General features: G+C 46.6%; 1 protein-coding gene across 3 annotated transcripts in view; it reads right to left on the reverse strand.

The window, feature by feature from the left end:
• The window catches only part of DCDC2 (doublecortin domain containing 2), a 168,174-nt gene that overhangs the window by 6,447 nt on the left and 144,069 nt on the right, over window positions 1-17,658 (reverse strand). For 2 of the 3 annotated variants that reach the window (XM_027040411.2, XM_053223208.1), the window contains exon 10: window positions 4,124-4,426. In XM_027040411.2, the coding sequence (XP_026896212.1) occupies window positions 4,124-4,426 (303 nt within the window). Of the gene's footprint in view, window positions 1-4,123; window positions 4,427-17,658 lie in introns of those variants that run through there. The other variant, XM_053223207.1, reaches the window with a different exon arrangement.

Here is a 17,658-nt window from a genome sequence, read left to right on the forward strand (position 1 = left end):
TTGTGAGTTTGAGCCCCGCACTGGGCTCTGTGCTAACAAACAGCTCAGAACCTGGAGCCTGCTTCAGATTCTGTAACTCTCTCTCTCTCTCCCCCCAACCTTGCTCATGCTCTGCCTCTCTCTGTCTCTCAAAAATAAATAAATGTTAAAAAAAATTTTTTTTAAAAGAAAAAAATTACTCAGTATTTCATGCAATCATATAAACATTCAACAAAAAACAGTCCTCAGGTTCCTTTTGTTTTTCATTTGGTCAGTACCCAGTGGACACATCCCTCTCAATACCTTACTTGCACAAAAGCCCTTCCCGATGTGCTTTAAAAGCAGACTCATTTCTTGTGCTGCAGGCTTTATTTTTCTCAATTTTTTTTTCTTGATTTCACTTTAAGTTCTTTTCAACAGCATGTTTATACTCTTCATTTTAACATTTTCGGAGAAAAGGGGAGAAGTCCAATTGCAATACTGCCCTCGTGGCACATTAACCCAGCCCCACCCCAGATGCTCTTCTGTTAGTTTCCTACTAGAGCTCACAAATTCCTCGTGAATATGGTACCAGGTAAGACAAGAGCAGGAGAGGAAACCAAGTACAGGGACGGTGTGTCTCCAACAGCAATGGCATCTGTGCCACTGGGACTTCTTTTATGGTATTAACAATACTGCCTCGTGTACAGTCTTTCTCCCACTAGACTGAAATCCGAGGGGATGAGATTAGAGTCCGTTGGTTTTCCAACTCTGCTCTATGGACTCCTGGAGGCTCGACAGCCCCCACAGGGGCCACCAGTATGGGAGAGTAGGAAGAGCTCCAGGCCCCTTCCCCTACAGCCATGATACATGCTCTAAAAAAGAAAAAAAAAATTGCCGGGACTGTCTCTTATCTCACGTTACTATGTCATGAAGTGTCTCAAGTATAGCACTCTGAATATAACACAAGCTCAATAAAAACGTCAGCTGGAGGGTGCCTGGGTGGCTCAGTCGGCTAAGCATCCAACTCTTGGTTTCAGCTCAGGTCATGGCCTCATGGTTCGTGGGTTCCAGCCCCACATGGGGCTCAGTGCTGGCAGCATGTAGCCTGCTTGGGATTCTCTCTCTCTCTCTCTCTCTCTCTCTCTCTCTCTCTCTCTCTCTCCCCCCCCCTGCCCCTCCCCCACTTGCGCTGTCTCTGTCTCTCTCAAAATAAATAAATAAACTTAAATAAATAAAAACATGTCAGCTGATTGTTGTGTATTTGACATGTGCTTCGTGATGTCTTCCTACAATCACAACACACAGTGCACCTAAGAACTCTTAGGTGGAACGAAATGTTACACAACAAACTGAATCTTTAGTCATCGCAGAAGTAAAGAATCCTTTTGAAAAAGTTAATTTTTAATATGTAATTTATAATTCATATACACCTTGTTATGCATATATTCGATATGCTTAAAACGTACCTGAACTAGCACTTTGGGGAGAAGGAAACAACACGTAACTGCCATTATAAGAGAGATGAGTCAAAAAGGATTAAATCTCTTTGTGGGGAATTGCTTTGCTTTGGCATTTGCATAGTTCTTAAAATCCCTAACTCATCACATATCAGGTACTTGTTCATTTGCAATTCCACAAATTTAGATTCACTGTCAATACATACCAGAACACCTGTACTTCAAATTATGGAAACTTGATCTTGACTGAGGCCCAGTTCTTATAAAAGGCCTATATTTTTTAATGTTTACTTACTTATTTTGAGAGAGAGACAGAGACAGAGACAGAGACAGAGACAGAGAGAGGGGAGGGGCAGAGGAGAGGGAGAGAGAGAATCCCAAGCAGGCTCCACACCGTCAGCATGGAGCCCAATGTGAGACTCAAACTCACAAACTGTGAGATCATGACCTGAGCTGAAATCCAAGAGTCAGGCATTTAGCCAACTGAGCCACCCAGGCGCCCTAAAAGGCCTATTTTTAAAAGTTAAATTTATAGAATGGAAGCACAGGTAATCCATTCATTTCTTTTTTTTTTTTTTAATTTTTTTAAATGTTTATTTTTGAGATAGAGACAGAGTGTGAGTGGGGGAGGGACAGAGAGAGAGGGAGACACAGGATCTGAAGCAGGCTCCAGGCTCTGAGCCATCAGCACAGAGCCCGATGTAGGGCTCGAACCCACAAACCGTGAGATCATGACCTGAGCCAAAGTCGGACACTTAACTGACTGAGCCACCCAGGTGCCCCTATCCACTCATTTCTGTCAAATCTATGTAGGTTATAACATTGAATGGAAAGCTAGAGCCCTGGAAAAGTGCAGAGTTGGATCTTACTATCTAGGTCTCACACACGATTTACACTTTGATTTCACGCTACGAACTTTCAGCAAAGGCAACTACAACGAAGAGCTTCACGAAGCCTACTATTATAGCTGCCGTATAAACGAGGACACTGTTCTTTCTCTACATTATCATGCTTTCCATAGGATGCCCTCAGATAAACCATCCTGCTCCCCCTGGAGAACGCGTGCACACGCATGTGTGTGTGTTCGTTCCTTGGGAAGTTCATTTCATTTCCTTATTGAGGGAAAGGAAATCATGTAATTGAATTCTTCTTTGAATGTCAGCTACAAACAACTACAGGACACAAATTTTAGCTAAATTTTAGTAACTCTGTAGAACTGCGGATGGGGGGGTTTCTTCCTGACAACCACTGGGATTCTCTCATCTTGAGGAAAGATGAAACGGGGGACACACTGAATGTTTTCATTTAGATTAAGTTGACAATGTTTTTTGTAGACGCCAGACAACAGATTCCAGTTAACTCTGTCCTGGTTACTGAAACCTGACCTGCATTTTACCATGACTAAATTCTATCCCCCCCCCCCCCAGTGAAATAAAACAGATGAGTGAAAATACTAAATCATCAAGAAAAGCCCACTCATCATATGGGGCATCAGGAATAAAGAGAGGGGGTTATAGCTGGAGGGAGGCGGGCCCTGATAAGAAGGACAGACAGGAAGGAAGGGCACAAGCAGGTACTGAGCCTGCTGTGGGGTTCATCCTTCCTCTTATATGAGGACATTGAACTTTAGCCTGTTTATTAGACTCTAATTTAACCATCCATCCTCTGGTAGAATGCCAGCACTTGAGACTATCCTCCTGCAGGGGCAGTGGGGTGAACACAGGCTGGGAAAGAAGGCCTTACCACATGTTTCCTTACCCTCTCTTTATAATAAATAGAACTATATATTATTAAGTGCCTGGTGCATGGAACACTTAATTCAATCAGTCCATTTAATGTGGAGTAAACAAGCTAAACTTTAACATCCCTGGAGAGCAAAGACGTCACCCATGACAGAGGTGATGTTCTTTCTTTCATGCCTAGGTTTTATAACCTTGATGTTCATTTCTGCCCTGTACCTTCCCCAGTCTTAACTTGTTTGCATTTGTTTATATGTGTTATATACATTCTCAGGAGCCTCTGCAAACTTTGGAGAATGAGATAATGGATGGGTGGATGGATGGATGAGTGGATGAGTGACTGGATGGGTGGGTGGCTGGGTAGATGAGTGGGTGGATGGGTGGGTGGTTGGATGGATAGGTGGGTGAGTGGATGGATGGATGGATGAGTGGATGGATGGATGGATGGATGGATGGATGAGTGGCTGGCTGGGTAGATGGGTGGGTGAGTGGATGGATGGATGGATGGATGGATGGATGGATGGATGGATGGACAGGGGGATGGGTAGATGGATGGACAGATGGATGGATGGATGGCTGACTGGGTGGATGGATGAATGGGTTTGTGGATGGGTTTGTGGATGGATGGATGGATGGATGGATGGATGGATGGATGGATGGACGGATGGATGGCTGACTGGGTGGATGGATGGATGGGTTTGTGGATGGATGGATGGATGGATGGATGGATGGGTGGATGACAGAAGAGATGCACGGATTCTCTGGGGATGATTCATCTGGTGGATGACATATTTGTTAACTGACTGAAATAATACAGTCAAGTAAATGGTATTGGGTCATTCCCTGCTCAACAATAAGTGTTTCGATGCAAGTCTCAAGTGCTTGAATAATTCCCTAAGTGCATGAGCAGGTGTACCAAACACACATTCACGCGTGAACACAAGTGAGCAAAAGCAATAGAAATACCTCATCCTGTCCACTGCCAGCTCCTTCAGACTTTACTTCTTCGTCCACTGTGTCCTGAAGCTCCGTGTTAACCTGATCCAGCTCCTCGCCATTTTCTTCATCGGTGCCTCCATTATTGCGAGTGGGACCCGCCTGCTCCTCGCCGCGATCGGGGACCTCCTCGACTTCCTCGGGGGCGTCTGCAGCCTCCCCACCTCCTCCCTCTTCAACTTGGCCATTCATTCCCGAAAAATCTTCTTTCTGCTCTGCTTCCTTGTTGGCTTTCTCTCCATCTTCTTCCTCACCTACTATTTCTGCTGGCCTCTGGTGGATCAGAACGAGTGACAGGTAAGAGAAGTGTGACAGAGATTTTCCACTGCACAGTATAATGCCGTAGTAATATTTCTGCTACCGTCAAGTGAAACATCCTTTACTTAGCACACAGTGTGCTAACCCTTACTGAGTACCTACTGAATGTGACCCTTCCCAAGGACTTCCTCACTTACTCCTCACAACAATTATTATTCCCTTTTTACAGGTGAGGAAATGAAGGTATAAAGAGACCAAATGTGTAGCCCAAGATCCGCTGTGTATCAGTGGTAGAGCCCGAACTGGAACGAAGCATGTAACTCCAGAACCAGTGCTCTGAAGGCCCGTGGCAGAGGAAGCCAGACTGCAGGGCCCTTGGCCGATATCTAGCAGAGCGTCTGGTCCAGAGTGTTTGTGGAGAAATCATCATCCTCATGGCTACTGCCAGGTGTGTAGTTACATCTCCAAAGGCTAAAAGAGAGCAATGGTGGTGGCACCAGAACGGGAGCCCAGGCTTTCTAACACCAGCTGTGGACCACTTTCTGCACAACGCCTGGGTGCTGACGGCCTATCTCTAAATACAAAAACAGTCACACAGATCCAAGGTCAGAATGTATGTCCTTTCTGTAAAAATAGTAAGTGCTCAAGAATGTATAAGCTCAAATGAAGCATTTTACTGTTATTTTGGTACATGTAAATCTGCTTCAAAAGACAGCAGGGGGCCAACGACCAGAGCTAAGACCCTGGAGAAAGACCCAGGTTCAAGCCCTGGCCAGGCACTTACTGTTACCTAACTTCTGTGAGCGCCAGAACCCCCACTGGTAAAATGCGAGCGTAATAAAACCTCCACGGGGAGTCAATGAGAGAAGTTACATGCAGTGCCTACCACATCCACCGCATCACATGCCAAGGAAACATTAGGGTCGCTTTGTTTGCATGATGCGTTCTGTCCTGGAACACTCCTATTCCTTCACTGTCTCCAATAAAATAATAGCTTGTTGTTTGGTTTTGTTTTTAAGTATAGACAGGATTTGTTCCAAGTTAGGACCCTAGACCTGTCTCTTTCTGGCTGATACCGGACAGGTCGTGTAGTCCTTCAACAGCTATAATAATATGCAGGTTTGAGGGGCACCTGGGTGGTTCTGTCAATTAAGCTCAGGTCATGATTTCGGCTCAGGTCGTGACCTCATGGTTCGTGAGATCAAGCCCTGCATTGGGCTCTGTGCTGACAGTGCAGAACCTGCTTGAGGATTCTCCCTGTCCCCCTCTCTCTCTCTCTCTCTCTGCCCCTCCCTGCCGCTCAAAATAAATAAATAAATAAACTTTTAAAAAAATAAAATGAGGGTTTGAGTTGCTATCAACCCTGATTCTCTCCCCCCACCTTCCAGCTCTGGAAAACCATTCTCAAACCGCCCAAATGCTCGTTACAAGGTCTCGACAGTCTTCTTGCACAAGTTAACGTAACGCTCTCCATTTCTAAAGTAAAGAAGAGATACAGAACAGAGTGGGCTGAAAGTTCAGGGCAAAACTCCACACGCTGTTTTCAAGAGGAAAGAGTTGGAACTGTGAAGTCATAACAACCTGGTCAATCAAGTCTCCGAAAGATGCACTTCAAAAAAAATGAAGGAAAAAAATTAGTTGTTCTTAAGATATCCCCATAACCATGGTGTTCGTCATCACGCAGCTTAAATTACAGTACAGTGAGGCTGTGCCTCTCCTATTTCCATGCAGATGCTTAAAGTCAAACAGCGTGCGGCCCCACGATCCTTGAGCTGCTGTCTGGGGTGAGGCTCTCGGGAAGGCCAAGAGCTGGACAGAAAGGGAACAAAACATGGTGAATCTGCCAGTGGTGCTAAGAGGCACGACAGACACTTATGTAATGGAGACTAAAGGAAGGAGGTGAGAAAAATCTCCCATCTCTGCACAGGAACACACACAGCAAAGCCCCGGGCAAGCGATGAGCAGAGGGAGGGTCCGGTCAACGAGAGGGTGGGCCCTGTCATCATGAAAGCAGAAGAAGGGGAATGTCCCGGGCCAAAAGTGGCACGTCCACATCCCTGAAGAGCAAGGGCTTCATGGTGGCCTCCTCAGCAGGACACCAGGATGGAGAGGGGACTCTGGGCAAAAAGAACCAGAACAAGGGGCCAATTCAGAGAAGCACTGTGGGTGGCTTCCCCCTTATTCCCCCTCACACATCACAAGAGACCAAGAAAAGGCCAAGGGGTCTGGAGCACAGAGAGCAAGCTCCCTTCTTAGTGACTCTGAAGGACACGAGTGGTACACGCCGTGCGACCCTACGAGACATCTGGAGGAGGGCTCTGTCACCATGACGCGCGTGAGTGGACCTGGAGCGCCCCCCTGGGCTGAGCAGTGCTCTAGACTCTGGGCATTCAGAGACAAATACGACAGACAAATACTCTGCAATCAAGGAGCTCAGAGCAGTGTGGGAACAGGTGGCATTAGCACGTCAGGACAGGGACCTTTCACACTAGGTGTGGCGGCTTCTGGTCGCTGTGACTGAAATCCCACGTGAACGCCGTTCACAGATGCGGTTCGTACATGGAGCACTGTCTCCCGTGAGTGCCAAAGGTCACGCTCTGGGCTTATCTGTTCATCCTTCCATGAAACCCTCGTAACAGCTCTGCGGGGTCCACTGCTTATTCCCCGTTACACGCGGAAGGAGAACTAGGAACCACTCAACGCCTTTCGCATCTGCATCGCACAGGCGGGAGACAGGTAGGGCCAGGACTTGAACCCAAGGCAATAGCCTGCCCCAGAGTCCCGGTTTCCTTCCTTAGAGAAATAACTCAATAATCCATTGTCTCACCTGGTCACTAAGGCAAGCACTCTCAAGTGCACTTTCAAGGACCAGAGGGCAGGATGCTACAAGGCAAAACTGCTTTTAGTGTCTAAGTAATTACTGACCTGAAAGCACAAACATTTCTGGATTTCTGTTAAAGACTTTTGCTGTGATCTAGGGAGGGAACATGATAAAGACTTTTAGGCAGAGTCCTCAAAGCCATTACATAAACAAGAAGCCAGAAACACAACCCGCATAGGCTGCCGGCAGAAACAGACTGCTTTTTCAAATGTTTCTGAGAATTGGGTAATTGCATTTCACCCTCCTAGAAACTGTCAGTGTACCTGAACGTGCCCAATTCAGAGCAATGGTTTTGGTTTTAAAGGGAAGTGATACCGATTTTTTTTAATAAAAAAATATTTAATAATAGTAACAGAAAAAAACTCAAAATTTACTGTGATCGTGTAGGAATCCAGACCTGTCCCTGGTCTCTGTGGGAATATATTCCAAGAGCTTGATAAAGTCTGTTGAGGTGACTGACTTCTGTGTAAATGGGAAAAGTCTGTTTTCCTCTCCTGAAATTGGGATTTATAACCTAAATGTTGCAAAACGAGTGGGAGTTGGCTTTCAGTTTTTAGTTCTGTGTTTCTCATCTTATCCTTTTTCTTCACTCCCAACTCCCAAACGCATTCACACTTTTCCTTCCCTTTGATACAAGCGGACGGGACAGACTCCAACCTCTCTACAAAGGAGGAGATGCCCAGCCCTGAACTGAGGCCCTGGTCTCCCCTCCCCACCATCAGCATCACCACTCACTCACACTATTACGCTTCCGTCCCGTTATTTCTATTAGACTTCCCCAACATGGCTGTTTTACAGTCATCGCATGAAGCCGCAACCGGTTAGCTCAACCTTTCGAAATGCAGAAGATTAAGGCGCAATACCATACCAATGTGATCAATTTAAATAAGACAGCAGCATGAGTTAAAAGGTTTATAATCCTTTAAATATCCTGAGTGTAGAACACAATTTATTATTACTACAACACTACAATTCAGCACCCCCCCCCAAAAAAAATCCGCCGTGACAGATCTGTAATGAATAAATGAAAAGCAGTGTGCTTTTTGGTGTAATCTCCTTTGAAGCAGGCATTAAATTATTAAAGATGTTTCCAGTGCACACATCAATCAAATCATCCCCAGAAGGAACACTGGGTTTCACACCCATACACACACACACACACACAGACGCGTGCGCACACATAAAATCTATACCATGGTGAGGGCCTGCAGAGAAACAAAAGAACACTCCTTCCACAAGAGGGAGGGGGTTCGCAGTGAGAGGACAGCCAGGAAGAGAAAAGCAAGGTCAGCAAGATGCACCTTTCCTCAATCCTTTCTGTCCTCCTGCACAGAGACACTCTCCAGGACGACTCTGGTTCCCCACACACAACCCTGACCCGGCGTGCGGCCCTAGCCGTGGGCGCCCACAAAGGAGAGCTGACTCAGCAGAATGCGGTTCTTAGGAGGTCTTGGGATGTCATCTCACAGCTAGGACGGCACTCCCCTGGGGGGCAGGCTGCTCTACGCACAGCCAGACACAGAAAGTCACATTGTAGGGCTTCATTTCCACAAAACGCTCACAGGCCTGACTACAAAGACAGGAAGCAGATTCGTGCTTGCCTGGCTTGGGGAGAAGAGAAAATGGGGAGAGTGTTTAGCAGGCACGAGGTTCCCTTTTGGGGGGATAGGAGATGCCCTGGAACTAGACAGAGGGGACTGTGGCACAACTGTGAGTGTTCTGAAGGCCAAAGAGCTGTGTATCTAAGAACAGTTAATGCTGTGCACCTGGGCGGCTCAGTTGGTTAAGTGTCCGACTCGATTTCAGCTCAGGTCATGATTTCACCATTCATGAATTCGAGCCCTGAGTCAGGCTCTGCGCTGACAATATGGAGCCTACTTGAGATTCTCTCTCCCTCTCTCTCTGCCCCTCCTGCCCCTCCTCTCAAAATAAACAAACTTAAAAAAACGATGGTTAATGGTTAATTTTATGTTATGAGAAACTTGCTTCACTTTTTAAGGAAACTATATGCCCCAACTCCTGACCACCAGGTAGAGCTATGTGGCCACCTCTGTGTGTCTGCTAAGATGTCCCCAGAATGTGCCACCTAAGGGACCAACCTCTGCTTTACTCTGTAACTGCACTCTGGGCAGACACCTCCCTGTCTCAGGTATAAAAAGCTTCCCTTCACAGAACATTCGGGGATGCCTGGTAGGTCCTCATTGGCGGTGTTAAATGAATAACAAAGCTGAATGAAGAAACTAACAAACACATCTGAGACCAGCAGCTTACTTAGAATTAAAATATAGAAAGTACTAGAAAAATATCCCTACTCCCCCGACACCCAACAAAAAAAAGTCTTTGGAACTATTTAATTTCTTCAAACTCCCCAAGTTGCTCTCAGACTCTGCCCACTTGGCTGGACCTGCCTGACTGCGGGCTACGCGGCCCCTGTCACGGCTAGCCAGACGCCGGCATGAGGTCACTGAGCATGGCCGTCAGGTGCGTGGAGACCCTGTGCCACCCCCACCTCAAAGAGCCAGACAAAGACCCTGATAACGTTAACAACTCAGATACAGAGAGGTAGACACAGCAGCCAAAGCGAGGGGCTGGGTAGTGTGGGGAGGACGGAGCAGCAATCCCAAAGGAAGAAGTAAGACAAAGAAACAGCAATTCAACTTGAGAGACAGAAGGAAGGAGGAAGGGAAACAGGAAGGGGAAAGGTCCTTTTCCCCCAGGTCCAATCACAGGGTCCCTCCTGCAGAGAAGGAAGCAGAACTCCTGCGCATGACCCCTCACCACTCCACCGGGCAGGAGCCAGTGTTCAGGTGATCCCCAGAGACTGTGTCCATACCTGAGAAAGATCACAGGGGGTTCCTGCATGAGGTCTACGACTGCTGATGTTTTCTGCAATGCTGGCATCACCCGGCAACGTGAAATACACACTGTGAGGGGTGAGGCAGCTGTGACCACTGCTTCAGGCCAGCAAATTCACCTCACCTCACCTGAGCCCCCTCTGGAATCCGAGGATGATCGCAGCGACCTCACAGGGCTGTGGTAAGGAGGAAACAGGATCGTGCACGTAAAAGACCATTGCAAACTTAACAAGCGATCTGTATGTTTATTACTGTTATCCCTCCACTTTTCTGGCCAGTGAATGGAGGGAGTTGGGAGGTTATCCGATGAAACAGTAAAGTACAGGGTCTGCAACTAACGGAAGTGAGTTCGGGTGGGCCCCTCAGGACCGTCTCCCTTCTAAACCTCCGGGGAAGGAAAACAAACAAAACATCAGATCGAGACGCTTAGCGACGGTCTTGCCCTTCTCGGTTAGTGCAGTTAAAAGGCAGGCTGATGTGTGCACGTCTGGTCCAGTGAGACTGTCGGGTGTGATTTCCACAAAAAAAGTGATCCCTGCTCTTAGTTACGGCTGGTTACTCTTTGCTTCAGAGTCCCCTGCCTGCATTTCTCGCAACTAGTTTGCCACCCAGTAGCTCTGTTTCTCAACTGCCGGCCACTCTCTAAAGTCACGCAGACGTGCCCAGCAAGAGGTACCAAGACCCAAAGCTGACCTGCATGAATTAGTATGTACACGCGGGTCACGTACTTCGCTGTGGGGTGGAGGGCAGGCCGGCAGGAGCCAGTTATGGGGACAAAAATGACAGGCAGGCAGGCAGTAGCATCTCAGGCTTCCCAGAGCATTTTCACAAATAGGTTCTCATTGCATCTCCCAAGCAGCAGGCAGGCAGGATGGGAAACTGAGCCTGAGAAAAAGCCAAGCATCTTGCCAAGGGTTACATGCCCAGTGGGTGGTACCTTTCATTTGCACTGAAAAAAACAAAAAATGGACAAAGATTCCAGTTGAGGGACACGGCTCCCAGTAGTTTATAAACTGGTCACTGTGGTAACCAGGCATCTGCTCAGCCCCACCCTTACAGTGTGACAAACAAACTGAAAGACAGAGGGACTGGCTGGCTGAGTGGGTTCCATGTCTCTCCTCAGCTCCAGGCATCTATCTTTACAGACACAAGACTTCAAAAGCTGTGTTCCCTGAATATTATCCCTTTGATCTATTAGGCAGCATCAAGCCAGAGACAAACCCCATTTTCCCACTGTTTTGAGCTGAACTGTATCACCTCAAAATTTACATGTGATGGGGCACCTGGGTGGCTCAGTCAGTTAAGCGTCTGACTCTTGATTTGGGCTCAGGTCGTGATCTCATGGTTCCTGAGTTCGAGCCCCACATTGGGCTCTGTGCTGATGGCATGGAGCCTGCTTGGGATTCTCTCTCTCTCTCTCTCTCTCTCTCTCTCTCTCTCAGCCCCTCCCCCACTTGTGCTCACTCTCTAAATAAATAAATAAACTTTAAAAATTTTTTACATGTTAAGGTCCTAACCCCCATTACCTTAGAATGTTACTATTTGGAGATGGGGCTTTGGAAGAAGTAATTAAGACAAAATGAAGCCCATAGGGTGGGTTGTAATCCAACATGACTGACATCCTTATAAGATATTGGGACACTTATATTAGATCTAAGTGTCCAACTTCAGCTCAGGTCATGATGTCACAGTTCATGAGGTTTGAGCCCCGTGTCAGGCTCTGTGCTGACAGCTCAGAGCCTGGAGTCTGCTTCAGATTCTGTGTCTCCCCCACTCTCTGCCCCTCCCCTGCTCACCCTCGCTCTCTCTCAAAAATAAACATTGAAAAAAAAGAAGAGATTAGGACACAGACATGCACAGAGTCAAGACTACGTGAAGACACGGGGAGGAGACGTCCATCTACAAGCTAGATAAACTGTACAAAACACGGCATTGCAAAGGCGATACATGAGGAAGATACTTTTACCTAAAGAGAGAGAGCTCAGAAAATACCAACCTGCCGACACATTGATGGCAGACTTCCAGCCTCCAGAACCATCCACTGTTGAAGCCACCCAGTCAGTGGTACTTTGTGATGGCAGCTGAGACCACTACACTCAGCAAGTACCTCCTGACCTCCCTGCTGCTCCCTCCCCAGCCCACGTACATCCACGTTCAGATTCATACTCTTCCTTCATTCTCCCTCTCCCTTCCCGTTTCCTTAAAAAGCCCATTAGCACACCTTCCCATTACACCCGCCTTCTCTCCAAGCCTTCCTGGCTCCCTCAGGCAGCCAGCACACCCTACCTGTGCCCTCATGGGGCTGGGACGGGTCAAATGCATCAGTACACTCTGCCATGGTAAGTGTGAGATGTGTGAAATGAAAACAGTGGACAGGAGCTGCTATCAAGCAGATGCCTCCGACAATATTTGGAACGAGTATGGAATAATGGGGAAATATCCGCTGTGGCTCTACAGAGGCCGTCTGGAAGTTTCTAGAAGCAAGAGCTCTTTCTTATTCATCTTTGTGTCCATCACCACATCTGCCATGGTATTATATGTCCACGGTCTTGACCTAAACACAAATGTGCCTCCCACAGGTAAAAGCCGGCACAGTATGTCCCTTTGGGAAGGCAGAGATGATGGTAACACGGCTCACATTTACTGAGCCTTGTCTAGATACCTGGTCACAATATAGTCACAAATGCACCACTTCAGAAAGGCACTCTAATTGTAAATACTACCTTGAAATAATGCCCCTTTAAAGGAAAATAGTATTTTTATTGTAAAAAATACCAGTGTAAAAAATACCCATTTTACTGAAAGTTGGGAGAATATCTGGGGCGCCTGGGTGGCTCAGTCAGTTGAGCATCTGACTTCACCTCAGGTCATGATCTCACAGTTTGTGGGTTCAAGCCCCACATCGGGCTCTGTGCTGACAGCTCAGGGCCTGGAGCCTGCTTCCGATTCTATGTCTTCCTCTCTCTCTGCTCCTCTCCCGCTCACACTCTGCGTCTCTCTCAAAAATAAATAAAAGTTAAAAAAACTTTTTAGAAATTAAAAAAGAGAAAGTTGGGAGAATACAGGATTGACTGTTGACAGAATGATGGTTAGCCATAAAGATAATTCTACAAGGTTTATTTTAATTACATCACCCTGCCATCCTTTATGAGAGTCACATTATAAAAAGGAAACACAGCACTAGAAAGGCAATAAATCAGAAAGCTACTATTACCTATGCTTAAAGTCTTCTCCCTTAAAATTTACCTCAAATTTTACACAACTTGTGACTAAAGTTTCAAGAGAACCCGTTTTCTGGTAGCAATGGTTTCTCCAGAGTTCATTCATCCTAAAATCTCAGGACTAGCTCATGCCTGCGAGTAGCTGCAGAATCCTTTATCCTGTATAAAGTACAGTTCCTATGTTTCAGCAGAGTCACGAAAGGATTATACCCTCTCCGTGATACTCACTAAACCGATGTACATGATGGTTCAGGGATCACAGAAGTCATCCAAATGACTCCAGCCCCTCAGCCTCTCTGACATCAAGAACATCCTCAGCGCAGCTAGAATAATAGACATGTTGACATATATGCACAATTACACACAATAGGTACCCTCGCACACAGAAATTTTTATAAAAAAGCCGAGATCTCTTACCTTTCAAAAAGCACATTATTTACCATAAGCAACGGCTCTTAACATTTATTAGAAAAGTCCCACTAGAAAAGTTCTGTGTTTCTCCTTAATAGGACACCAGTGTTGGTACTCCCAGTGCCTTTTGCCTGCACTTGCTCATCTGCACATCTCACTATTCATTTCGTAACGGACATTCTGAGATAATGGTTGATTTGTGTGGCAAGTCAGGAAAGGTCTGTAGTTACGACAGCCGTCTGCGTCCTGGCGGGGACGGCTCAGGGGAAACCACAAGTATTCAGGCTTTCTAGAGAATATGCGTGCAGTTTACTAAGGTTAACTCAGGATCCCTGAGTGGTAAGAGGAATGAAGATGAAATATGGAAATCACATGGAAATAAGTCACAAAATATCGAAAGCATCAATTACTTGGATGGCGTTCGCACAGACAGACCAGGCAGCTCAAATGATTTGCACTTTAAAACTCACATCACATCTCTGAGAGTCACGGCATCACTAAAAATGATGTGGGGAAGGCATCTAAATAGAGACCTATAGCGAATGTCCCGTCCACTTTAGAAGTAAATGCTGGGGCGCCTGGGTGGCCTAGTCAATTAAGCGTCAGACTTTGGCTCGGGTCATGATCTCATGGTTTGTGAGTTCGAGCCCCTCGCAGGCACTCACTCTGTGCTGGCAGCCTGGGATTCTCTCTCTCTCTCTCTGCCCCTCCTCCACTTTCTCTCTCTCTCTCTCTCAAAATAAATAAACTTAAAAAAAAAAGAAGTAAATTTGATTCTTATATTTACATCGGAATCCCTGAGGAACGTGTGTTAATGTTTAAGACCTCGCTGTCTGAGACAACAGAGCAAGTTAGAACTTTCTAGTCCAGGTATCCTACCTAACCACCATGCATGTCTCTCATTCCCCCTCCCGGAAACACACTCCACCAGGAACCGGGGATCAGAACCAAAAAGAAACAAAAATGACCACCTTAGATATGTCCGCTTCTCAGGTAACACCTGCTACATTTGCACGTTGGGAAAGAGAGAGGGTTAGTTTCCGGCTCCCGCGTGGACAGATGTTTCTGCAGATTTCACCCACAGAATTCGGACACTGGTGTTAAAAATACAAAAGTCACCTCACTTGCTTTTATTTCCACTGCCATGGAAACTAAAAGTCATCTCCTACCCAAGTTGAATGATGTGTTTTGAAATAATCAGTTTCAGTTTTTCATGACAGCAAAGAACAGCTTCCTGTTTTCAGTTTTCACAGAGGGAAAAGGCAAAAAACAAAACAAAAAAACGTTTAGACATCGTTTAAAGTACCATGACCTACAGAAAGGATGCTCATGTTCACAGATGTGACCCCCGTGAGGATATGGCAAAGAGAAGCTCTGGCCAGCCACCAGCTGAGAGCTGGCTCACCCAGCCCCACGATGCTCCCCATGTTTCCACAACACCCATTTGGGAAGGTATAACAAACACATGGAAAACATATATGTAGGGGCACCTGGGTGGCTCAGTAGGTTAAGCATCAGACTTCGGCTGAGGTCATGATCTCACAGTTCATGAGTTCGAGCCTCATTTCAGACTCTGTGTTGACAGCTCAGAGCCTGGAGCCTGCTTCGGATTCTGTGTCTCCCTCTCTCTCTGCCCCACCTCCTCCTCATTCTCTCTCTCTCAAAAATAAACATATTTTAAAAAAAGAAAACATCTAGATAGCATGAGAATATTCTAGTCATCATTAGAAAAAAGAAATCCCCATTAAGTTCTCTCCCTTTAGAAGTAAATGTTGATTTTTCTCTTACATCAGAAATCCCTGAAGGCTGTATTTTAATGTTTTATACCATTTCCATCAAGTAAACACAAATCCATAGACAGGATGTCACAAAAACCCTCGTTGTTGATGCACAGGGAAATTAAGAAGCCAGAACATCCCCCTCTAAACTCCTGCAGCTGTGTGCCAGGCTTGTGGCAACATGGAGCAGGATTCGCGGGGAGGACAGGACTCAAAAGGAAGCATGTGGAAATACTGTTGCCTTTCCCTTCAGTGAAGGCAGTGACAGCTGAGGAGCGCTCCACGCAGATGGAACATGTTGCTGTGTGGGATAATCAGAAGTCCGTAATTTCCCCCAATGCCCTTCTGCTAGGTATTCTGAGAAAGAGACAGAGAGACAGAGATCCAGGCTGGAAGCCAGGAGCCTGGGCGCCTGTGTGGACATCAATAGGCTATGCCTTTGTGGGAAAATGGGGTTCGTGTCATTGATGGCAAAACACTTTGCACGAGCTTCTTTCCTGGTTTTAAACATTTTATAATTCTGATTTTAACAAATACATTCCATTGAAGTAGATCGATGGGTCTGGTCAGAAAAAGCAGCCTCCTTCACATGAGTAAGTCACACAGGCAAGCTCTCCACCTAGCTCGCGGGTCGCAGGAGAAGCTACAAGTGGCGGCTGACCCCCCACAGGTGGCAGGTTGGGTAAGTGGGGAGGCCACACGAGGGCTCAGAGAACAGAACGATGTCAGTGGGCATCGTGGGACTTCAGACCTCCTGCTTCTAGTTACAGCCTCTAGACTACAGTTGCTTTTTTTTTTTTAATGGCATTATTTAAAGTTTACTTATTTATTCTGAGAGAGGAAGAACAAGCAGGGGTGGGGCAGAGAGACAGAATCCCAAGCAGGCTTGACACCACCTATGTGGGGCTCGAACTCACAAACCATGAGATCATGACCTGAGCCAAGATCAAGAGTAGGAAGCTTAATGGACTGCGCCGCCCAGGCGCCCCTTAAATGGCATTCGTTCTTAACGTGTAGATCAATGATCACCAGGACAAATGCCCCCAGGGGCTGGGTGAATGACACAGGTGTGCTGCCACCTGGTGGACAGAAGAGTGTCGCGGCTCTGAAGGAGGTGCTCGCCCTGTGCCAGCCAAAGAGGATTCTCTCCCAGGGGATGTGGTCACAGGCTGCCGGTTTCTCATCTAGTGTAGATTCTGTAAAGATGGTTTATTTTCCCCGTGATGAATTAGTGTGGAGGTGATTTCTGGTTAAACACAGCAAACTGAACAAATGTCGGGTTGTTGTTTTTTTCCTCAGCTCCCTTCTAATGCCACTCTAAACTGCCAGTAAAGGCAATTAAAAAAAAGGGGGGGGGGATGAATGTGTAAGGGCACAGAAGCCTGAAAAGAAATCACAGCCACAAAACTTGGGAAACAGTAAAGCCAAAGGATGTGGGGCCAGTAACAGCAGAACTGAGGCAGCTAAAATGTGCTCTTGCGGGAGGGGAAGCCAAGAAGCAAACCTGTGCAGGCTGGAAGACCTACAGAAAGCCGAGAGACTGGAGGCACCAGCAATCTCTGGAAGAAGGGAAGTGACTAAAAATAGGGAGGTTGGTTTAGGGTCTTTAGGAGAAGCAGACAGACTCTCAAGATCCCCTCCCCGCCCGTGAGAACTGCAGGAGGCTTCCTCTCTAAAGATCCTGAACTACAGGGGAGCTGGACCTGAGCCGAGCTGAGAACAAGGGCAGCAAGGGCACAGTCACGGAACCAAGAGGAATAAATCTCTTGGGTTCATGGCAAGGTCCCCGAGCCCCCTTCCCACAGTCAGATCCCCAAATGTGCACCACCAGGCTTACACCGCCAGGGCAACAGATTGAAAGATTCCATTCAAAGAAAACAGACTGACCCAAAAGAAGAACACAGGTATTGAAAAATGGAAGTCTGCCAATGAAATGGCAAAAACCAATCACCCTACAGTGAAACGCCCCCAACCTGAGGAGCTGTGTCTGTGCACGGTTTCCTCAATGCTTCACTCTCAAATCTAATAGGACACACACCTTAAACTCATACAATGGTAGATGTCAGATATATTTCAAATTTTTAAAAATTTTTTAATGTTT

Source organism: Acinonyx jubatus, chromosome B2 (assembly GCF_027475565.1).
Source record: "Acinonyx jubatus isolate Ajub_Pintada_27869175 chromosome B2, VMU_Ajub_asm_v1.0, whole genome shotgun sequence".
Lineage (NCBI taxonomy): Eukaryota > Metazoa > Chordata > Mammalia > Carnivora > Felidae > Acinonyx > Acinonyx jubatus.